Source organism: Pelecanus crispus, chromosome Z, assembly GCF_030463565.1.
Source record: "Pelecanus crispus isolate bPelCri1 chromosome Z, bPelCri1.pri, whole genome shotgun sequence".
NCBI classification, from domain to species: Eukaryota; Metazoa; Chordata; class Aves; order Pelecaniformes; family Pelecanidae; genus Pelecanus; species Pelecanus crispus.
The window spans coordinates 16,728,545-16,752,951 of record NC_134676.1 but is presented as its reverse complement, the minus strand read 5'-3'; the positions used below and the strand labels follow the sequence as shown (position 1 = coordinate 16,752,951).

Below are 24,407 nucleotides of genomic sequence, written 5' to 3'. Positions count from 1 at the left end.
AAAATGGAGATTTTTCATTAAGCAGTTGTGTGTACGAGAAGCTGCGAGCATAGGAAGTCTTCTCATTACTTTAAGCTGACTTTACTATTAATGCACATTGCTTTGACCTTGAAGAGCTTCAGGCTCAACAACAGGCTCAATGCTGTGCATACTGTTTGCTCAGCTGAATAAGGTACAGTAGGAAGAAATTAATTTATTAGAAGAATCATGTGTCTTACTTTGTAAAGCTTATTCTTTTTTTTATGCAATCTAAATCTAATCAGTGCATGCATATGTTTGTGTGGCTTTAAGTAAAATGTATTTACAATGTTACACACTGTAATCCATCACTATAAATGCTACTTTGGCAATCACACTTCAGCAACAATTTTTAATTCTGAAGGAAATGTGAAGTAAACTTGCCAGTGCTAAGTCTGGGGCCTAAGCAGGAGCCCTGCCATGAGCAGTAGGAGCCAGTGCAGCTCTGCCTAATGAAGACCCTCGGACCCTGATTCAGAGCCGACCAGAGCTGATGCACACAGTCTCATCAGCTGCGGTGGACTTCACAGCAGAGCTTACATTTGACAGAGCAAGGTTCAAAGTATGTCCTGCCCAAGACTTGACATATTTTGACATATCCCATGGCAACAAGCAAAATGAACCGTAACATATCTTATTTGCTCTGTACGTCACAGGGTCTTATGCTGACAAGGGTGACAGTCTCCCCCTGGCATTTGAGCTGCCCAGCCTCGCACTCAGTCATGGTCCGACGGGCAGCAGAGCCACTCACTTCAACACAGATCTTGATGCCTCCTTCCTTGCACGGTCTGTCTTCATCACAAACACAGCTGTTGGATTGCGCTAAGTAAAAGCACAGAGGAAAAACACTCAGGATGGCATCCAACTCAACAAATAACAGGCTAAAATATTTCCAGCAAAATTGTAGGATTGACAGCAATTTTCTGGAGGGTGCTTAGTACAAGAAAGACATGGGCCTGTTGGAGTGGGTCCAGAGGAGGGCCACAAAAATGATCAGAGGGATGGAGCAGCCCTCCTATGAGGACATGCTGAGAGAGTTGGGGTTGTTCAGCCTGGAGAAGGCTCCGGGGAGACCTTATTGTGGCCTTTCAGTACTTAAAGGGGGCTTATAAGAAAGATGGGGACAGACGTTTTAGTAGGGTCTGCAGTAATAGCACAAGGGGTAATAGTTTTAAACTAGAAGAGGGTAGTTTCAGACCAGATATAAAGAAGAAATTTTTTATGCTGAGGGTGGTGAAACACTAGAACAGGTTGCCCAGAGAGGTGGCAGATGCCCCATCCCTGGAAACACTCAAGGTCGGCTTGGATGGGAGTCAGAGCAACCTGATCTGGTTTAAGATATCCCTGCTTATTGCAGGGGGGTTGGGCTAGATGACCTTTAATGGTGCCCTCCAACCCAAACCATTCTTTTCCTAACCAGAAGTAACATTAGCAGATATTCAGGTTCAGTTGAAAAACTAGAAGTGGCAATGAGTGGTGCACTGCTGGGGTTTCCTCTGCTTGGAGAGGCTGATTGCGCTTGTGGGAAAAGCTTGCTCAAGGTGCCTGAGATATTGCTCTCAAAGGTTTCTCTGATGTTACTGCTTGAACCAGCTCATGTATATACTGCTCCAGAATCCAGATAATGTGTAAGGTGAGAGATCTGTCCTTGGACAGTAACAAACTGATCATGCAGACACTTACAACTAGTATCTTTATTTACATACAGGCTGTTTCACTAAGACCAAAGGATCTACTCCTACAAATAAATGTGCGTAGTTGTATCAGTGACAACAGCTAAATAATCAGACAAGAAGAAGGCCTGTCTGAGATTTATTTTTCATAACTGTGTGTTTGTTTTGGTGTTGTATGGGTTTTGGGTTGTTTTTTTTTTTTTTTTGCCTGTGTTTATATCTGCTGAAACTCCAGCCAGTTTTGATTATCTTTTTTTGTTATTATTTTTGTCTGTTCAACCCTGTTAGACAAAACAGATGAACTCCTATCAAGTAATCTTTTTTTATTTTCAAAATATGACAATAACTGTGCCTCTATCTGGGGCACTTCTAAAAACCTAATTTACTTCCTTATCTTCCCATTTCTGCCAACCCTCCATTAAATGCAGTGTAGTGTAGGATGCTCAGGGAAATTAGATCAGGGAATTTGAAAACTTCCACTGCAGGCAGATTGCAAAAGACTGGGGCTATTTCCTCTGAAGGAAGAGACATTCACCTTTGATCATAATATGAGAAACTGGGGATAGGCAGTGAAGTACAAAGAAAAGTAAGTGGCTTTCCTAGATAGTATAGAATAAGACATTCAATTCCTTGCTACAAGATACTGCTGGGGAGACTGCTCGGGAAATTTCAGGAAAGGATTAACTATTCCTGTGGGCAGTAAGGACTTCCACAATTACTGTGTTAAGAAATTTAAAACAGGTGGATACAGTGAAAAAAGAGTAGGGCAAGGGTTTCACCCAAAACTTCCAGAGGACCAACAGGGTAACCAACTTAACAGGAACTAGGAATAAGCTTTTCCTGTAGATAGTGCATTTTGTTATGATATCCTGCGGGGTTTCTTTTTCCATGGTTAGAGCTTCCTGCCATGTTTGAACACCAAAGACTACGCTGGTGGCTTGAATCAGCTTAGCAGTGCCTGGTGCTTCTGGCAGGGTCTGGACATACCATACAAGGATAGACCTACAGCTAATGCATAACTGGGGATAAAGATTTCATCTTGGTCATATAAACAATTTTGCTTACAATTGTGAAGAATCTCTTACCATCACATTTTTCCCATGAACGACATGATCCACATGATATTTCAACTTCCTGAGGTGTTTTGCAGTTTTCTGCATTAGTAAGAGAATATTTTCTGCCCATGCACTCCAAGGCATGCATCTTGCAAACAGTTAAAGGTGTGTTTCTCTTGGTTCTTTGATCTGTAGCACAGATGTCCAGGGAAGGACTGAAAACAAAAGCAGGGATCATGCTATTTAAATGTGTTTTATCTTGGCACCTCTTAAAAAGACCTGAAAGGGTGGAAAACATTCAGGGTCCAGTTCCAATTTCCCCATTAACTGAAGTACATCCTCAGACTGCAGCAAGGGAACTTCAGTCATAGACATGTGAATAATTCAGACTCCTTCCTTTTCCACAGGATGCTGCACCTCAGCAGCATCAGGATCTGTCCCCTCTGAACAACAGGGGTATTACTGAGTGTTTGCCATTGGTGTCAGTAGCAGTGAGAGTGAGACTCTAGTTAAAAACAGTTCAGATCTCAATGATTCTTTTATATATTACACATGCATGCACCTAAGTACATACACAGAAAACATTTCATATATATATAATGATGTATACATACATGCACATATATTAGAATATTTTATACGGATTTCTTAATTATAAGACATCAGAATATACTTAAGACCTTTTCTCTGTTGTCCTATAACAGCCTCAGCTTTTACTAAATAAAATGTTATGATCCAACATCAGAGACCGAAGATATTTCTGGAAATATGCATACATCTCCACAGAAATTTTATGAAAAACCTGTTCTATTTACGCAGGGAATCTGCCTGTTTATTTCTTGAAATTTGGATATTGTTCTAACACCCACAAAAATTAGCTTGTAAAAGTGGAAATAACCATTCTTGAACAACCTTAAATGGTGTTTGCTCTGGGGACAGTTCCAGGAAGTTGTTAGCACTTGTGTTTCATGCTGTGTAGGAAGGGAGGAAAAAGCCCTTCCATTATTTCTGGATTTTAATCTCAAACCCCAGGCTTCTCCACTTGTTTGCAATGTAATCAGTGGCATCTGTGTGGAGTCAACAAAAAAAAGTGCCTCTACAGAGCAGGGCATGCCTGTGCTCTCCTGGATGCACTTTACAGCCACAGGTAAGCTGCTGTGCAGAGTATGAGAGGGGATGGAGAGCGTTGAAATATGTCCCCAAAGGCTTATTTTCAGCACAGCTCCTCCTTTTGAGCTCACAAACACTCCCACAGAAACTTTTAATGTTTAATGGGTCAGTTCTGAGGGTCAGCCTCAGCTAAACAGGTGTTTGGTGGGGAGGAGAAGCTGATGAGGAACAGGCAAATGGCCCTGCTGAGCTTCATGAGGCTGCCTGAAAGGCAGGGTAACACTCCCTGTGAAAGCAGCTTGTCAGAGTAGGGAAGAGGAATTTGGAAGAGGGAAGGCCTAGTAATAAAGTCCTGACTCAAACCTTGCTCACTTGCTGGGCAAGTGTTAAGGTTTTTATTTTTTTTTTTTCCTGGGAATTAGGAAGTGGGTTTTGGTGGATCTGCAAGTAAGGCACTGAGGAAAAGCACCTGATCCAAGCTTTGGGAATGGTTCTTTCAGAGATGGTTTTGAAGCCTCTTAAGAAAGCTGGCTTTACAGGAAGTTTAACCTACCTGTAACATAGTGCACCTTTAAGATATTTAAAATTTGGCCCAGAGTTCATTAGCTGAGCCTGAAAACTTTGCTGCATCTACCTGCAACCAAATATGTCTTCAAAGGTTATTAATTGTATTACATCTCCTACTTAAGTCAACATCCTCAACTGCGATGGGTCCCTTAACTGTTGTGCTTAGTCAAAATACCAGCCACTAAATCCCTACTAAAGTTTGTTGCCAGAATTTGCCTTAATGCTCTTTTGTTAACATAAGGAATGAGGTTAACCCTCTTATTCTGAGGCACAAGAAGACGACAGCCCAATGGATACATAGCACCAAGCAGCTGATGAAGGAAGCCATTGCATTTGTCTGCATTATATTGTTTGTTCACCTGGCTGCATAGCCTATGAGTTAGTGGTGCACTGATTTATAATGTGAAAGTTATCTTTACAGACAGAGGTATAAGAAAAACTTCATCTTTAAATATCATCTTAAACTTGGAAGAACAAAGTGTGATGCAGGGAAAGCACCTAATCTGTAATTAAACTGTTTATTATGTTTAAAATTGTTCAGAGTCCTTCTTTATTTTCCTGAGTGATAAATCTCAATATCTGAGTCTTAAGGTCAAAATCTTGTATACAAGGCAGCTTAATTTAGCTGAAAAGATTAAGGCCAGACACAAGTGCACTAATCTGTCTGCTTTGCACCACTTTAGCAGCACCCAAGAGGGAGGCTGATTTAACCAGCTGCTGAAGGTTGAACCCAGGGAGTTCATGGTCCATGTTGTCAATCTCTCACTACAGTATAATCCCTCTAACTGTCTTGAGAGTGCTTCATATATTTGCTATATCTGGGTCAGCTGGGAGAAAGATGGTGGAAATCAACATGTTCAGATGCATAAGAAAAAGGATGGAGAATATGTACTCATAAGAGAAATTAATAATTTGCACTCATTGCTGAGAAAGGATATTACGGGGCTGGGAGCATCACAACAGTGCAATAAAAATTATTAGAGGCAAGGAAGAATACTTGTGCAAAGTAAATGTGAGAAATTCAATACCTTTTACCTGAAAAAGAAGGCTTGGATAAGAACAAGCTTTTACTAAAGCACATATTGTGAGAAATGAAATAGCATATGTAAGTCAGCAAATACCTTCTCTCCCTTCCCCTACCATGAGAGGCAGGCAACTTTCAGTGAAACTAAAAAGTGAAAAATTCAGCATGCTGGAAATTATTTTAACTTCTTAGAATTATATTCAAGTCCATAAGTTTTAATATAACACAGGGCAAGAACTATTAGGAGAGACGTAGATGCTACGTAAATAAATTTTGAGGAAAAAAGGGGATAGTATTTAAAAATTATTAAATCTCATGTTTCACTGTGGGGACAATCTTTAGCTACTGGAGGCTGAGGTTTCATCTGTATTAACATGCTAACTCTGCTCTGGCCCTTTCCTACTTGGGTCAATTCACACAGAATAGCTGGTGTCCATACTGTTAAACTCTCTTTGCCCCCAAAAGATGGGACTGCATCAGACTGGAACGGTCCCTGAGCCTAGTAACTCCTGCGCCATGCCAGGGAATTATCCAGGAGTTGGCCCTTGCCAATCTCTACCAGGAGATTTAATTGCTTTGGCAATTCAGCAGCTCTCATACGCAGAGAGCGCTATCATTCCCATGCTCTAACTGACGACGATAGACGTAGCCTAAGGCACCACATCATGAGGGACAAATTACCCCTCACCAGCCTGTTGTGGGGTTCTTATGCTGCCCTGGGAAGTCTCAGCTGCTAGTCTCTTGGAAACTGAAAGGATGTAGGATGGGTCTGAAACCACAGTGTTCCAGAATTCCCACATGAACTCTTTCCCAGCTCTGTTCTGAGCAGAGGCCGCTGCTGAAAGTCACTGCCACAGCAAGCCAAGTTACTTCTGCTCTCTGAGGAAGGACCAAGATCTGCTTACATACCTTACTTCTACAGCCTTAGGAGGCTGGCAGATTAGTCTGCTTTGACAGCTGATGATTTATCCGTTTATTATTAGATGTGTTATTTCAAGACAGAGTGACAAGATGGCATCAGATAACAGAAATGAGTGTTATCTATCTTCCTGCCATTTTGAACATAATTATAAAAAATAGAAACAGGCAAGTAGAAGATTAACTATAACTGAAGCCTGAATGCATAACTGAATGTAATTCATTTAACTTCCAAGGTTTTTGCGACTCTGCCCAAAGCCTTCCCTAGCATTGTCGACTCCCTTCATCTTCTGTGTAACTAACCTCAACATACCCATGAAACAGAGGAGGGGTTGTTGCCTCACTTTAATGAGTATTGAGACAAAAAAAGAGTAGGACCAGATTATTTAAAATATTTATGTGTTTAAGGATAGGAATAGAGTCTTAGCAGAGTTGTTACAAACCTGGCATTTATCTTCGCATGCAAGACAAGACCTTACGGAAGTGCCCACTGGATCTACAAAACCTGAACTAAGCTTACCAATTTTAATTTTGAGATGTTGAAAGTGTGCTCATTTTGGCTTAGAACCAGAGTCACCTTGCAGGGCACTCTTGAACTATGTGGCTGATGGAAGAAAGTACACATCTTCCAATGAGAAGTTCTGCTACCTTGATATCACTTGAGATGACTTCAAAATTTCTTCCTCCTACTACACAAGGATAAGACAAATTTGGCCTGTTACTCCTGCTGTGACACAAACCTGGCCAGATTTCATATCCAGAGCTTACACCCACTGTAATGACTATAGGAGACTTCATCCAGTCTGTGCAAAGCAGCTCAGATGTTGGAGTGCTGAGCTCTTTGGCACACCTGACCATCAGTGCCAGGTGGTCTCAGGTGTCTTCTTGTTACTCCTCTGTTTTGGTTCTGTTACCTCCATGTTTAGCAAAGAACTGAGAGAGTTACTGATTTCCTTACATTTCTTCTGCATTGCGTATTGCAGAATGTAGGCTTAGATCAAACAGGAAAAAATAAGCTCTAGTCTGCAAGTTATGAAGTCAGGAAAAATGACGTGACTGGTCTGCGCAAACTGCTGTGTAAATGGGAGATTAGATTATTGTGCCTTTCATAACTCTCCAGTCTCTCAGCAGGGAAAAGAAATCTGCTTTATTTCACTAGCTTACTGCTTTGATAGTTTATGTCCCAAGGGCCTCTGTTCTAACTTTTCCTCAATCTTCTGAATCTTCAAAATATCATTTTATCTTTTTCCATCTATTTCACAGATCAAGTGGAGCTGAAATTATGCCTTCACCTTCTGTCATCCAACCAAATTCCATCACTGCTAAAGCCCACTGACAGCTCTGACAAGGCAGGTAAGTGATGAACAGGACATTGATTGAGCTGTAAAGCAAACAAAGCACAATGCTTCTGTCTCATATGGGTAAAGCTTTCTCATCTGTCATGGACTGAAGACTTAAGAAATTTAATTGGTCTTGAATAAAGTGAGAAAGTCATTGCCAATTCAGCCTGAACTTACCCACACTCATAGGGCATTTTGCACACACATTGCGACTGATATACTTTCTCCCATGGCTGACATTTAGGCTCTGTCACTTCTGGTTTCACACTGGGCACTGAAGTACAAGAACACAGACAGTGCTATTAAGGGTCAGAAAAACAAGGGCTGTTAAAGGTCTACTCTGAGATTATCCTATCAGTTGAGCTTAAAAGGCACTGAAGTATACAACCATGACATAAAGTCACATCCTGCATGTTCATTAAAAGTATCTACTGCATGGAAGGAATCAACACTATTAAAAAGATATGATACACTTTGCAAAGTTACTGTTCAGTAATTTATCCACAGGTCACAAGTCTGATGGAAGGAGACAGGTACTGTGTTCAAGCTTAAACACTCATCTCATTTCTTCAGAGATGTTTGTTTCTGCTAAACTTAGCCGTGCTGAATCATAGCTGGCAACAGCTTCATCATTAGGTTTCAGAGTTACTAGCTTCACTATTGTCACTGGGAAAGCTAAGGCTCTGAAGTCCTATGTAGAAATGTGAACCTGAATATGTTTATACACTGATGGTAATGAAAACTAAAAGTTCCATCATTAGTCCTCAGTCTGCACTAACTTTAAAAATAAAAGCAATAGTGATTCTTGGGGAATTTTCATCAATGCACATGTACTATTGTTTGAGTGCTGAGTTGTATTCCAAGCTTGAAAATGAAACAGGCCTTTGTGAAACATTCCTCTGGAGATTTCTGTAGCAAGTGATGGCAAGACTTTGCTAAATCTGTACAGACACACTTTCTGAGAAAGCTTATCCTGATTTGTGTTTTAGATTATGTGTCTGCAGTTTTCTACTTTAACATGAAACTTTAATACCCCTGAACTTTGTTGCCTTTTTTTTAAAAAAAAATAGAAAATTCTGCCTTACGGATTAAGGCTTGCTAAGCAAAATAGACAGGCAGAAATTGCCAGAGAACCAAAAATAGAGTTGCAGTGCATTGCAATACAGACAGCAGGCATAACCCTGTCTTCCTGCAGAGGGGAAATTTCCACAAAAAATCACTGCATTGTCTCCATCCCTGGGCCTGCTGGTTGTAGAGCTGACTGTTACTGACACTATTACTGACTAAATACTCTCATCCAAACGTATGCGTGCCACTGTGTCTGTGTATACATATCCTCTTAATTTTTATCCTTCTTATTTCATATTCCTTGTTTCTTTAACTGTTGTTCTGTTATTCTAATTTAATTGTTGTCCTTTTTCCCTTTTCTAGCTTTTATACTAATGTAATGGTCCCATACAGCCAGGAACAAGCTGTTTCTAAAGATGGAAGCATTTGAAACTGTTTCTAATTTTTACTGGAATTTGAATACATCATGTAACCAAAAAAAAAAAAAAAAAAAAGATGAAAATCAGTCACTAAGGCTAAACCTAAGGAGTAATTGGCAACAGTACTTCAGCACTGGTACTTCAGCACCTTAGCAGCAGTGAGCTGTTTATCTACAGCTATGCTATTCCTTCTGAAATCCTTACGCTTCCTGTGCATGTGAATATGACACAGCGGCAGATGACTTACACTGGGAATATCACAGGTCTAAGCCTGACTGTCACTTGCCTCCTCCCTCCGGTGAAGCAACCTCAGGCAGCAGTTGGCTGATAAGGAGAGGACAGATGAAATGTAAGAGATATGCCTAGTCTTCCATAGCAGTGGCTGTTGTCCTCAAGCAAGGGTCTCCCCAAGGGTATGAGAACATCTGGGACCTTGGGACATCAGTCCCAAGATGCAACTGGCTTGAAGCAGCAAGCTGCTTGAATACTTGTATGTCACTGATCAGCATCATAGGAATGCTCCAGAGAAAGCCTGTCTGTCTTCCACAGGTGGAAAAGATGACTTAGAGCTGCTGTATGCTATAACCTATTCCCCTCTCTGCCAGTGCCTGCCAGTATCAACCCAGAGCTTAAACAGCTGTTACCATGAACTTGAAGCAGCATTTTCCCATTGCTTCCAGTTCCTGGAGATTTACTCCATATCAGCTGTGTGACTGTCAGATGAGCAAAAGGAGTCATCCATCCCTGTCTTTCTCTGCTATGAGAGGCCATGACGCACTGAACAGCTTCCAGATAGAAAAGCTGTATCTCTAAGGTGCAGCTCACATGCTGCTGGTGTTACACAACATGCGTTGAAAGTGAAGTATATTTGGGTGGCAGAACAGGCAGCACACATTCCAGGCAATCTCTTAAAATATTGTTAGTGACAATACTCAATAGCAATAGGGGAGTGGGAAGCAAAAAGCCGTAAGGAAACCTCACAAGAAATGTCTTAAGGCATCTTGTTTGAACAGCCAACAGAAAACACACACTCACGTTTTCTGTGCATCCTGCTGGTGATATAAGTATGGCTTCTCTATCACTATATCAGCTATAGCTCTGTCTATATCTTATCTGTATAAGCCATAGTCTGTCCAGGAAAGAAACTCCTGCATTGCTTTTGGAGGACTGCAATGGCTTACCTGGTGTCTTGCACTGGATATTCTTCACATCAGGAGACCACTTGAGACTGGGCTCGCACAAAATGGAGCGTGCCCCTTCTAAGTGCATGCTGTGTGGACAAGACAGAGTTATTCTCTCACCGATGTCATACACAGGTTTCCATGGCTCTCCTTGCAAACCCCACTCCAGGACGGGCAGGAGACAAGCGGTTTCTAAGGATTGAAGCATTTGAGATAGCCACAGTGAATCAGTGGATTGCAGAAAGCAGTCACATATTTTACCTTCTCCTAAATTCCTTAACAAATTGAATGGTAAGATTAGCTGATTTTCCTGTAGAAACGTATCAATCACATTCACACAGGATATTAACTCATCACACCAGCCAAACATGTGCAATACCAAGGAGAGAGTGACAACATCTTTTCCTACTGCCTGCAGGTCCAGCCCTAGCTTGAAGAGGGCTTCTCTGTTCTTAGATGCTTCTGTTGACAGTTCATACTAGACAGTAACATCCCAGAAGAGAGAGGTCATACATACAGTACCCTGGGAGATCATGTACTGATACACAAAAAGATGGCATTTAAACAGTGTAGACTAGCATTTGTGGGCAGTCAGTCCTGGTTGGAAGGAGTAAAGGATGGTGTTGAACAGCAGGTCTGAAAATTCCCAAGTCTATGTGATCATGCTCAAAGTTGACTCACAAATAAAATGTGCAGGGAAAAAAAGAAACCCTAATGGTTACTGACCAGGTTAGAGGAAAAGAGTGAAATGGGGAGATCATCCAAGATGAAAGTGATCCTTGGAGCTGTGGTTTTATGACAAGGCAGTTATTTGAGAACTTTGTGGTTGCCTAGTGCTGCCCACTGGACCTTCTTCTCAGTTGGCTTTAGACATAGACTCATTCCCATGGTTCTTGGATATAGCCACAGGATTGAATTAAACAAAAGTTTGTTTCTACAGGAAGTAATTCATGGACTGGAATTTAGTCTCCCTCACTTCCAGCCTTCCTTAAAACCAGACTTTATGAGCATGTTTCTATCTCAGTATTACAGTATCTGGATTCAAAATAAAAATCGATTTGTACCTGATTATGTCTAGGGAACAGGGAAATGCGGGTGTGTATTTTCCCCCTGTTGTTATTAGAAAGCAGATGTCCAGAGATGGAATTCAGCAATGGAGCTGTATTTCAAAACAGGAACCAGCTAGACATACCCTGGCAATATATGTCTCCAACTTGCCACTGGAAATTACTGCCACACTTAGCAACAGGATCACCAACAAGAGAATATCCATATCTGCAAGCATAAACAATGCTTTTCCCAACAGGGTATGAGTTTTCAGCATTCTGAAAGAAAAGAAACAGGTGAAATTTTGGATATACAATCTAAGAACCACCAGTGGCGTTGAACTCCCTTTGATTCTGGGATGCAGTAGCTGAGGACAGTGAGAAATATTAATGTGACTCTACAATGCACTGACGAGAGTGTCTGGAATACTGGGGGCAATTCTTGTTATCAATAGTCAGTAAATGTGATCAAAATGGAGATGATGCTGCAAGTAAGTTGGTAGAATACAGAATATTTGGGCTATCTTAACCCTGTGACAGGGGTCTGGCAGTGGTATGTCAGTGATGGAACAATGCTCTCCTGCCAGTTATAAACTGCCTGCAAATATGGCTGTTATCAAGCATTAAAGGGGGAACATAAGCTCTTGAACAGCCTTCTGGGGGATCGGTGGAGAGTATATGGCTTTACTAATTCTTAGGATGACATGTTTTCAGCTTGCTAAAGGTTAATGTGATATGGTCAGTCAAAAGAGCTGGACTTGAAGACACAGGTCTTTTCTCATTTTATACCCACTCTTTTCTAAGGACAGATCTTACGAAAAATTGAGACTGCTCCATGAATTGCAGGGTTTTACCTTTAGCTTGTAAACCAAAAATATCAATATAGGAGACAACTATTGATTACCCAAAAGAAAATCACTGGAAAAAGAGGGAGCACAAAATTTTGGATCTTGCCTCAGGTTGCAGTTGTGCAGAGACAACTAATGGATTCTGAACTAATCCTTTTATCTATTTCTTGAACAAAAAGACTCTTGACAGCCTCGTAATGTGGAGAAGGCATAATCCATTCCTCCAAGGGAGGAATTTAGTCTCCCTTGTTAAATAGGCCCAAGTTAACAGTCAGCCAAATAACTTGCTAGATCACAGTTTCACCAGGGAACAAGATAGTGCAATGCTGAGTTACAGGGTGTAGAGTGAAGATTCCTAAAATATGTTTATAATTTTGCTATGGACTTGCTGGATGACTTTGGACCATTTAACTTTCTCTATTGTTTTTTCTCTAGTTTCCTGTGCTTCAATATGTAATTCATGTAGCTCAGAAAATTTTGAATATGTGTATAGGGTAAAGGACAAGTAGATTACTTTCATCTGTAGGTAACATGGTCCAGAAAAGCAAAGAATTTGTTCTGGTTTTGGGAGTGGGGTGCCTTTTTTTTTTTTTTTTTTAAATAAGAAGTCTTGGCTAATGTTGTGTAAACTTCAGCCAAGGAGAAATGCTGAGAGAGCTGCTATACAGTAGCTATGATACTAAGCTTACCAAGATAAATACAAATTTGCAAGTGAATATCTATATTAACTGTAACAGAGACACTGCATGTAGGGATAGGACAGATAACACAGTAATAGAAATAACTGACTTGAACAAATCCATTTTCCAAGGCAGGAGGCGGTGAACAGAATTCTTCAGGAGTGATGGATAAATCAAAACAGTGTGGTTCAATCAAGCTAGGAAGCAAACAGAAGTACGATTTAGTTTGAATTTAGTCTCCCTTCCTTTCAAAATTCTATACTTCTCAGTGAAGCACATTTTCAAGACTATTATGCATCCCATTTACATCACAATTATACTTAAATCACACACTGCCAGGCTATCTGAGAGAGTGTTAAATAAAATGGTGTCAAGTTTACTGGCTTTTACCCCATTTTCTACTCTTACCTTGTATGAGATTCACAGCATCTGAATTTCATTTTTTTTCAACTGAAATATGAAAGCTCAGTAAGTGATCTTCTCCCTGAATTCAATAGCTTATGCACCCTTCTGAAATAAATTTTTAAATCTTCCTGTAGTTGTGCTCCAAATGTTTTTTTCTGCTTACCGCAAATGCTGCAACTCTTCATCTTCGCACGGCCTGCTTTCATGCTGCTCTCCTATGCAGGCCTTCCCACCACCACGCGGGGAGGGGTTGTTGCAGGTTCGACTCCTTGATTTCCTTCCCCCTGAACAAGGACTCCAGGCAGACCAGCAGCTCCAGTGTCCATCAACACCACCTATGCAACATTTGGGAATATTTCACATTAAACCATTCTGTAGGTGGTTTAAAGGCACAGGCTGTTCAAAGCTAGTGATGGTCCAAACTGTGCCCTTAGAGAGAATTCCAGATTGCAATGATCTAACCTCTCGCCATTCCCAAACTTGCCATTTACATAAGTATAATTCCATGGAGTCAATATGTTATCAGTCTGAGAGAACATAAAAATATGTATCAGCTACAACTGTTTACAAAATCAAAAAGCAAAAATTTTTGAAGTTATTGATACTCATTCATTTAGTATATATACATATTTATAGAAGGTTACATTTTGAGTGGTTAGTATTGTCCCCTGCATTTAACAACAATAATAAAACCAGTTCTTTGTTAAGTACTATTTGGACATGTTAAGCAAAGACTTAGGCTCAGCATGACCCTCCCAATGCTGTATGTCTGCAGTGATATCTGACCCAAGCAGTCACTGCACATCAGCCACTCATTCAGGTTGTGCAGTGGGACAAACAGACTCTGGAAGCAGGAGAACACAATTTGCCACTTCTAAACTCTCACAAGTTTAAAAAGTGCTAACCTGGGTGATCTTGCACGAGAGTTCCCAGCTCACAAGCTGCTCCAAAGGTGTAAGGCTTGCAGTAACACACACACCGAGTTCCTTCCACAGCTGGCTCACCACCATTCTGGCAAGGCTGACATTTGCAGGGATCGTTTTCAGCCATATATTCTTCAATGGCTTGTTTTAGGTAATGTTTTTTGACTGAGGAGCAGGGCACTTCCTTTACCAGCTCATATAATGGTGTTAGCTACACACAGTAGATAAACATTTATATTAAATAGTTATAATTGGAATATAAGAGTTTATAAGCACATTTCATCATGCAGAATAATTTGTGATGTATGCTCCTGCACATGGGATTTGACAGATGCTCTAATTTGCTAGCTAGGTAGCTAAAATCTATGTTATGTTAGTATTTAATATTATCTTTTTTCTGAAAATTCAACTGTGCTTAAGAGCATCCCTTAAAGCTAGTGGTAGATTAGGCATGTTTAAACATATTTGAGCTATGTGATTGCAGTCAAGATAAAAGCGTAACACAGACCACCAGTGTACAGTAACCTGAATTCTCACCCAGCTATTCCCAGCCTAAAAGGCAGGACATTTAAACAACCCATTATGGTATTTCATTGAGCAGTGATTGAAAGTAACAATAAGCGAAAACATTTTGCATTTCTGTTGCCTATTTTATGATATTCTGTGCTTTTACATTTAATTGAAAACTTCCTGACAGACACCTTTTGGGCTTATACCATTCTTCAGTATGTGGGCAGGTCCCAAAAGGGACTTAGACAAGGTAGCAGTGAATATGGCCATGCCCAACTTTAAAATGTCTGGCTTCCAGAATCTCTAGTTATGCTAAACTTCTGGATGCAGAGAGAAGGAGAAGGGATACACAGAAGTTGGCAAACTGAGTGTAAGCCACGCAGACCTGCCAATATGCATTTCAGGAAAGGGGCTATCTCAAATTTGGGCTTTCTCCAATGCTAGGGTGACCCTCTATTCTTAAGCAGAACTCCACTAAAGTCACTGAAGGCTGGTAACATTGTAGGTATTGGCCTGCCAAAGGACTTAGATTTGTGATGCAGCTGATCATGCCAGCTTCATGGCATTTTCTTCCTTTTTCTTTTCTTTTTTACAAAGTGATCTGAAAACAAAATGATTGCAGGCTACAGCCTGATTAATCACCAGCTATAACTTAATCATTTCTCCCCTTGAGGTGATCCCATCTGCTCATCTCTCCTTTGGGAAAATAGCCTTACCTTTTGTTTAATTACTCTGGGATAGTCTGTCACTGATCTCGCCCAAAAGGTGTATCTCTCACTGTTCCCAGCAGGATCATTCAGGTCTAGATAACTAAGGCCAGCAACAGCACTTGGGCTTCCTCCTTCTACGTAGGGGTCTCCGTTAATCCTAGTATCACTTTTTCCTGTAGATTCAGGATGGGAAGTACAGCAAATACCAGCATTGCTATATTTACAAATGGAAATAGAAACAATACATGCAAAAACTATGCTAGCAAGTAGTGAAAGGACTCGGTGCAGATCAACCACCTGTGCCTGGATCAAGAGCTTCTTATCTATTGATAATATATAAGAAGTATCTGGTTTTGCTGGTGTCTTGGCAGCCCTGACTTAGGGTGCCCAGAAAAGTACTAGTTACACTAGTAGCAATGTACACAACTAGCAATGTTCGATGAGTGTTGGAGAGCCTTTTAAACCAGGCACTTGGTGTTTAGGTTCAGTGTGTTAAGATACAGTTCAACAAAGCTATCAATACCTGCTCCTCATTTTGGCAGCTATTTCGGAGGAGATGAAAGTTGGAGACATGACAACTGTATGAGTCACTGTTGAACATTTACCTGAAGAAGTCTGTAGCAGTTTATCCAATTTGGAGCACTCTGTTTTTTTCTTTTTCACAAAGAATGCGTTCCAGCCTGATGTGGTGCACCGGTACATGTCTGTTATGCTCATACCTGCAGATAATTGATCCATTAACAATTCTGTACACATAAAGTGTGTTGGATTCTTTTCCAAGTTTCCCATTGACTTGAGATGTCATGAAGTATTATGCCTAAATTAGAAGGCAACTAACTAGCACATCCTGTGGGAAGGTCCATGTGTTGCTAAAGATACTAAAGATGGAGGCTGAGAGATGCGAGGTGTATCTGGAAAAAGTTTTTTGTTTCTTTCATCTCTTTTCTCAGCAGTCCCTAATTCTACAGCACTGCTCCATACTGAGTACCATAATATGCGTCACTCTGGTGTTTTCTCTGTTCATAATTTACAGTCTTATCCAACCTTTATCTCCAAGTAACTTTTAAGCTTTAACATTATTTGAGGTTTAGATTGGCACTAGAATTCAAATTTAGCCTGATGATGTCCTGAACCAACTAGTAAACCTTTGCTAATCAGAGCACTGCAGGACACAGATGTGGATCTAGAACTAAATATTGCGGTTTGAGCACTTTGTCTAATCTTCTTTCTTTTGCCCATGAAGAGAACGCGGTGACTAGTAGAAGTCTCTTACTCGATTTTAGATATTAGCTGGGAGAACATGCAAATAATTTTTATTCTTGTTTATTCACTTTGTTTCTTGTAACAAATACTCTAGTACTCTACCTTCTGCTTTCACTTTGTCAGTATCCATATAAAAAATAACTTTGTAATGTCCTCCTAGAGATCCAGACTGTAAGAAATGAGTCCCAAAACGTTCAATAAATCTTCGGTAGACGTTGTAATCATAGATGACTGGAAGGTTGGCCAGTTCCTTCCAAAAGGGCTCCGCAAGAGCAAGAAAGTCTGGGCGGTTGTTAATAAACTGAGCAACTTCCACACTGTTCTCAACAACCATCAGCTGCTTACTCTGGGGGAAGGAAAAGACATCAGTCATGTTCCATGTCACTATCATGGTGGTTCCTACTAGACAGATGACATGCACATTATATTGGCTACTAACCAACAGCTTTACAGACCTGTTAGATATGTCTAGCAACACGGTGAATGCAAAAAGAATACTGCGAAGTTAGGAAATATCTTTTGGACCTTTATTTATAACTGCTGTAACATCTTTCTTTTCCTCCTGTGTACGTGAAAGCTAGCATGACAAATAAGAAAGGAAAATATCACTCTTCAAAGCTAATGGTGGTTTCTAACACCAGAAGCCTGGCAGTAGCAAGTTAACAAGCCTTGTCTGAAAGCAAATCGGAGGAACTAGAGAGTCTTCTTTGCACCCTGTTTTGTCTAGAGGAGCCTTTCTTTGTAAGGGGCTCTAGCCATTTTGAGGATATTGCTGAATTATAAAATTCCATATGCCTACACAATATTGTTAACCTCAGCCTCTCAAAGTTGCTTTTGAACTTTGTTAAGTCTCAAAATATGTCATTGTTAGTGTGGTAAAATGAGCTTGTCTTCTGTCAGCTTGGGGGCCACAAAATGTATAAATTTGTTACTTGATTTTATTTGCTATAAGATAGAGGTTATAATTCATAATTGAGAGTTACTCTCAAATTATTTATATAACACTCCTTTTTAAATAAGTCGAAGGCATAAGCACTCTGACTTCCTGGCTGTTTAAGACTCCTCATAATGGAGTTCTACTAGTGAAAAATTTATTATAAAATAAATTAACTTTAATCACAGAATTATATCCATTTTTTTGCTCCAAGATATTGACAGAGGTAATAGAAAAAAAAAAAAGGGCACTATATCATTAGAAGAAAATGGAAAAGATTGATCAATTATGAGAAGCAGCTAATGTTTTTCTTTCTCAAATAGGGAGGAAAACAGCTAGTAAATAAATAAATCACTAATAAAGAGGTAAAATGGAGAAAGTAAAAACAGCAGCCAACACTTCTTACATGATAATCAAACCAGTGATCTCTTTGTAAAGGTTTTATGGGATTTTTTCTGTCATGCACTTTGTACCAAAAAATCTGGATAAAATAAATTTTTGCATCTCACTATAAATGCACATGAAAAAAATGATGAAAATGTTTACACAAAATACTAAGTCCCAGTGACAACTTATACATACCTTTTGATTGCTTTCATCACTCTTTTTCTCTAAATAACGGTGTCCACTGTTTGAATCTTCATAGCTCTCTGTGTGTTTCATGTAAGACCAGCTGCTGTTGAAAAACTCATAACTGAAATCATTCTGAATTTTAACCTAGCAGATGAAAGATAGAATTCTGTATAAAAAGCTTCATGAAGGATGTTAAAAATGACAATTTATAGAGTAGAGCAAGTCCTTGCTGATGCAAAAAACCTGATGTGTTTTTCAGGCTGAATCCATTTCAGATTTCATGAAAAGTACTTAACACTACTGGAAAAGCATTACACAATTTTTAAAATATATTTGTATATTAAGTATGTTATGAAGTGAATTACATCAAGGACTGCTTGGCATGCTTTTGATAAATGTGAGACAAACCAAATCTCTGGGACAGTGACTTCAAACAAAGCACATTTCTGGAAGATGTCCACAAAGCACCCCAAAGCCTTGTGCACATAACATTTCTTAGGGTGATTCAGGCCACCACTTATGCTGAGGAGATGGCTAATGTAAAGCCTAACTGTGAGAGAATTAGAAATCACATCCAAGGAATTTTTCTTTTTTTTCCTTTCATTTTAGCAAGATATACACCAGTTTGTATTTCAAAATATTAAGCCACTGCAAAGAGGGAACAGGTATCATTCAGCTGCATTTAGGGAAACCTACCTGCCAAGAGACACTGCAAGCTTTGCATCATTCTCCCAGTTTTAATCACGACTCTAAATATAAAGCTGTGCTTAATGGAAATGTACCTGGAAAGTATAAGCAAGAACGCTTTCACTGAGCCTGTAGTATTCTCTCCCATCACCACTAAAGACCTTTCTGCATTGTCCTCCAAAGCTTTTTGTATGAATGACTCTTCCCCTAGTCTCCCCAGTAATGGCATCAAAGCTACGAGAAGAAAAACATGAAAGACCATTAAGACATACAGGTAGCAAATTATTTTACAGGAGGCAAAAATTACACAGCCGTTATAACTGAATGCTGTATCTGCAGATTAAGATTATAAACTGATTTACCCAAGAAAAGGTGATATCGACTGATAGACTTTATATCTGCAGAACTGCAGTGTGCAAAATGTTGCTCTTGATTGGTCAACAAAAATGAACGCATATGAATATCTCTTAACGTTAAGACATACATATCTATCACAACTGATTTTATTAAGTTCTATTGTTCCAGCAATTAATGCAACACAGAAGCAGCAGGGCATCCATTCCAAAATGTTTTTTGTATTGTATCTGAATTATACCCCATACCAAGTGATACAACTATGCTAAAGAAACTTCAGATAATTATTTTGCTAGGTTGCAGATGGGATGTATAAACAGAAATCCATATGGATCCACAGTACTAAATGCAACAGCAGTGAACAAAAAGAATGAGCATTGCTGGCTCATTTTTTTCCATGCTGATGATCATGTGTTATTGGTTGACATTTCATTTCATATCTTAAAATATGTTTTTCAATAGCACGAATGAAAGATAAAAAGCTTCATTCTGTGCTTTAGATCAAAGGGCCTGTACATCCTGGCTGCGCTGAGCCACTGGTGTGATGGAGGCCGTTGTACTGAACACTTTTATATATGGGATGTTTTAGCATAGGCCCAGGAAGCCTATCTGTACAGCCAGAGCTTGTAAATACAACAAAAATGTAAATGCATTTGGCACCAGTACTATTGAGTCCAGCACAGAACATTACCCTGTTCCTGTAAGTTCTGAATTCGGAGGTGTTTTATCAGTATCACATACAGTCATCTTCTCTTCACATCGATCTTCATCTGCACCATCTTCCTCACAATCCTGATCTCCATTGCAAACAAGAGATCTGCTAATGCACTGACCTAAATCAGAACAAAAATGCATGGGGAAAGAAGTGTTTGTTCATTTAAAAACAAATCACCTAAAATCAAAGCAAAAGTCCCACTTATCTGCCACATTAATTAGCTTGTTCACTCCCACAATAACAGTCTTTGCCCAGGAGGGCTTCTGAAACAACAGTTAATGTAGGCATAAAGCCATAGTGTATAGTATACTTAAGGGAACCACAGCCATTCAAGGCTTATGTTATATCAATAAGACAGTTGACTTCTAGATTTATTTCCTGAGCTTTCATCCTTTGACCCTATCACTTGTGATTAACTGTGATTATCTCTGTGGTAGCACCAAAACATGTTTATCATATTCTTCTGTGATAAGCATTTACCTACTGAGATAATGTACTTTTTTGTGAAGGTAATGGAAGTTGCTTGGATATGAAGACTGTTTTAGGGAGCATTAGTTTCCATGACCCAGGTGATTTCCAAGATGTTTGGATATAGCCTAGAACAGCTTTGAACAATCACATCTAAGGTTGCATTCCTTAATTACCTTCTTGTAATGAAAAAAACCTGTACTCTGGGGCGAATTAGTAAGGCAGAATGACTAAGAGAGGCTACCAGGGCTACAGCATATTATCTGCAAAGCTCTGTAACACTCCAGATGAAATTAAAAACATGCATAGTCAAGACTGGAAAAAAGGAAACATATTCCTAAACCAAATTTATATGTAGGTCAAGGGTTCTGCAAAGCCATTGCCCATTTACTAAAGCTCAAAGATAACAAGGTTCTCTTCTTAACTTTATGACCAGAAAATGTGAAAAAGATCTTGGATGATACCTGAGAAACACCTGAACCGATCACCACAGCCATCTTCTGTTGGGCATCCCCTTGTGGGGATGCATGATCTTGTTTCAAAGGCATCCCCAGAGCAGGGGTTTCCCCCATACTGGCCATAAACTGCTACTGTCCGTCTCCGAATCTGAATGCAAATCAAGGGAGATCTTAGAAAATCCAAATACAAAGCAGGAATAGTTTACTAGTGTGAAGACAATGCTACCACTCTACTGCTGTAAGGAAATGAGACATTCACTATTTTTTCTGAGAACAACCACACTTGGTATTACCACAATTTGGTAACAAACTCTCAAGTTAATAGAAAGACAACTATTTTATCTATAAGGTCTCTAGACTGATGTATAAGCTTGGCTGGTTTGTTCAAAAATCTAACATGTAACTGAAACCAAGAGAAAGCTGCTGACAAATTTCAGTTTTATTTTACATTTTTAATAGGACCAATCATGCCTGATACGAATTTGCTAAAGTTCTTCAAAGTAAGCAATGTCATTAAGGAAGATGATAAAACCTAACATCAAGTGGGCTACTTTTTGCTTCTAAAAAGAGTAAGTACTGTCTCATGGTGCATCTTTAATTTTGTGTAATCCCTCCCTAATTGATGTAACATCAAAGTAAGTGAGAAGGAAAATCAAAAGCAAATGTCTTGCACATCAGCAGAGTTGCACTGTAAAAATCATCAACATGTTTTCATTGAGGATAATACTTTGCAAGCAAGTTTTCTTTCCTTGAGACATGACTCCACTAATGAAAAATCAACAGAATTGGTACAAACCAGCATCAGCAGAGGAATGTCTCAGTTTACTGAACAGTTCAGTTGAGCTTTCTGGAACTATAACCAAAATAAAAAGTACACAAATTATTTTACAACATGAATATCATAGCTTTGAAAGGCAACATATTGGGGACTGACTGGTGGATTTCCCTTCTGAGTTCTTTGTTCTGCTGGGGCTTTTGTCCGACATCTGATTTGGGTTTTTAAAGATACAGTGGCTTCTTAATTACTGGGAAAAACTGCATATGCTTATGAAGTCATGAGTACAAAAAAGGTGTGTCTGTCTATACCTGTTTTTGAGTACAGCCATCGCACTCGGACCAAGGGCCAAATGAATTCCAGCGGCAGTGGACTGGAGGAGAAGGGCTGCTCCAGTAATATTTTTTGCATTTAACAAAAAAAAAAAAAAAGAGGAAAATCATCAGGGATCTCCATCTGTAAGCATTAGTGCAAAACCTTCCTAAAGAGCAAAGCAGGCCTTCAATAACAATTAGGGGTATGATCAGGCTCCCTCTAAAACCACTGGGATTTGCTTTTCATGTGTAAGAATGAGATCAGTCCCAGCCTGGGCTTTCTGGTCACTGAAAAGAAGAAACTAGACACATTCACTTAGCCTGAAGATCGGCAAGGACTTTGTGCAACCATAATACAAGCTTCTCCTTGCAAAGCAGGGAGAGTCCAGACAACACCTGGAGATCCACAGGGAGCTGCCAGGGGCTGTGTGTGCTGTGGCGTGCAGCGGACCTTTCTGTGGCAGCTCTCAAACCGCCAGTTTGCCAGTGGGAGGCACTGAGGATGCTCCTGCCCCCAGGATCAGGGCTGGCTTGGGGTAAGCTGTGCTGTGTTTCACAGATGGGCATTGTTGTGGCTCACACCACTGCTGTATGCTCTTTTCCCAAAAGGCAGCTGACTCCTCTGGGAAGAGGTAAGGGACACCATAATGCCTCACTCTTGCCACTGTTGATGGCAGTGGTAGCACTGATATCAGTGTCTCCTCTCCCAGGAAATATATCTGAAGACCCCTTAAACCCTGCCCCATGTCATGCACCAGAAGTTGTCTGTTAAATTATATATGCTTAGTCTTCAGCATGTAATTTACTAAAGAAATATTCACCTGCAAAAAATGGAAGAGAAGCCTGAAACTTCCAGCAACAGAAAAATCCCCAGCACCTGAAAAAAGAGGAGCAAAAGCAAACTTACTTTGCTTCTCTGCTTTTTCCATAAGCTTATGCAGCTGTTCTAACTTTCTGCAATCTTTATACTAGTCAGCTTAAGAAATAAAAGAGAGCATCACACTGGCTTTCCTTAGCTTTCTTGTGCAAGCTGTTGGTTTTTAGTTTTCTTCTTTCTTGCAATACTGCCCAATTACATTTTCAGCTAAGTATTTCTCCATATAAATTAATATTTAATTGCACTTGCCATATTCACTTCTTCAGTACAAATTAGGTAAGCAATTGTCTTACCTTCATGTTAGATGAAGTACTCAGATGTCCAGCAAGTATCAGGCAAAATGCATTTCCACTCAATTCAGCAGCCAAAGGAGTCAGTCAGTCTGTCTGCTACTGTATGTCTCTGCTCACTCTGCCTTGCTATTCTGCTTTTCTTTCCCTAAAAAGGCTGAATATTGCCAAGGAATTTTAATCTTAACCCATCAAGTCCTCTCTAGGGACACAGACTGCTTTGGGAGCTGCTCAGTGTTTTTAAGAGATATAAATCAAAGCTTGGAAGTAGTGACGGGCTGGCACAAAGTTGTGAACAGTGCTTACTGGAAGAACATCGTCTTTTCCTTATCTTCTCTCTCACAGTTTCTTTCCCCTGAACAAGACTTTTCAGACATCCCAGACCAGTCCTGGTGTCACACAGACTACACCACAGCTGAGTCCCCAGCTTCAGTAGGAAGCGCTGCTCTAGAATTAGGCTGATGTTGCTAAGGTTTAATTTTGATCATGAATCTTCAGTCTTGACTTCTGCAGTTGTGCTGATTTTTGTGTATGAGTTCTCACACTGAAAATCAGCTTATGGATTTGAATGCAAGTGTTGCCAATTCTGGCATGGTCCTGCCTGTGAAAGACTTCCTGAGATCGTACACAGCCCCTAGTTTCAATGACACATCAACAGATGGCTTTTTGTGGGGATGCCCTTACAGAAGTAAGAGCACTTTCTCTTTCCTCACCCTGCCATGCCCTCTTATTTTTTCTTTTGACTTTTTTCACTTTCCAGAGCTGATCCATTCCAGTAACAGTAAGAAAATGCCACTGCTGGGGAAATTTACATGAATTTATCCTAGTGGAGCCTGGATGAAGCCCTCGTGGAAAAGCAGCACCCTGTTATGAAAACTCTTCATATACTACATCTCAGATACTACATCTATTTTGAAGACTTTAACACAGTCCTCAGAAAACGAAATGTTTCATGTCACACCATCACTACATGGTGACTTTTAAACCCTACATTCTGTTGGCATGGTCTGCTTTCCTTAAGAAGATGTCTAGATCTTGGGTCACATTACTCCATTCACATGAGGGATGCCTTTGTCCACTCCTCAGAAGTGAGCAACCCCAGAGCCACTTTAGCTAAGCCAGAGCCTGTCTTTGTGACTTTTCAGTTTTAGTAACTATGAAAATCTTTGGTGATGTAATTCATATGCTTTCATCACTTCTGTAT

At 40.0% G+C, this 24,407-nt stretch overlaps 1 protein-coding gene across 1 annotated transcript; it reads right to left on the bottom strand.

Moving 5' to 3' along the window:
* Positions 1-652: 652 nt before the first annotated feature.
* On the bottom strand, positions 653-23,212 carry C7 (complement C7). The gene is made up of 18 exons (XM_009481949.2): positions 23,207-23,212; positions 22,858-22,913; positions 22,034-22,109; positions 20,954-21,095; positions 19,998-20,139; positions 19,048-19,186; positions 18,275-18,409; positions 16,861-17,104; positions 16,101-16,214; positions 15,502-15,668; positions 14,258-14,486; positions 13,516-13,687; positions 13,057-13,144; positions 11,566-11,698; positions 10,374-10,565; positions 7,883-7,979; positions 2,777-2,961; positions 653-840 (listed from the first exon to the last, which is right to left on the bottom strand). Exons 1-18 carry the CDS (start codon positions 23,210-23,212, stop codon positions 653-655), a joined length of 2,505 nt encoding a protein of 834 aa, XP_009480224.2.
* Positions 23,213-24,407: the final 1,195 nt, after the last annotated feature.

What these genes read in the sequence shown, in the direction of transcription:
- C7 (XM_009481949.2), bottom strand. An exon ending in TTCTTGCTTATACTTTCCAG is followed by an intron (nt 18,410 to 19,047) that starts GTACATTTCCAT and finishes TTCATCTGCTAG; the next exon opens with GTTAAAATTCAGAATGATTT. An exon ending in TTCATGGGAAAAATGTGATG is followed by an intron (nt 841 to 2,776) that starts GTAAGAGATTCT and finishes GCTTTTACTTAG; the next exon opens with CGCAATCCAACAGCTGTGTT.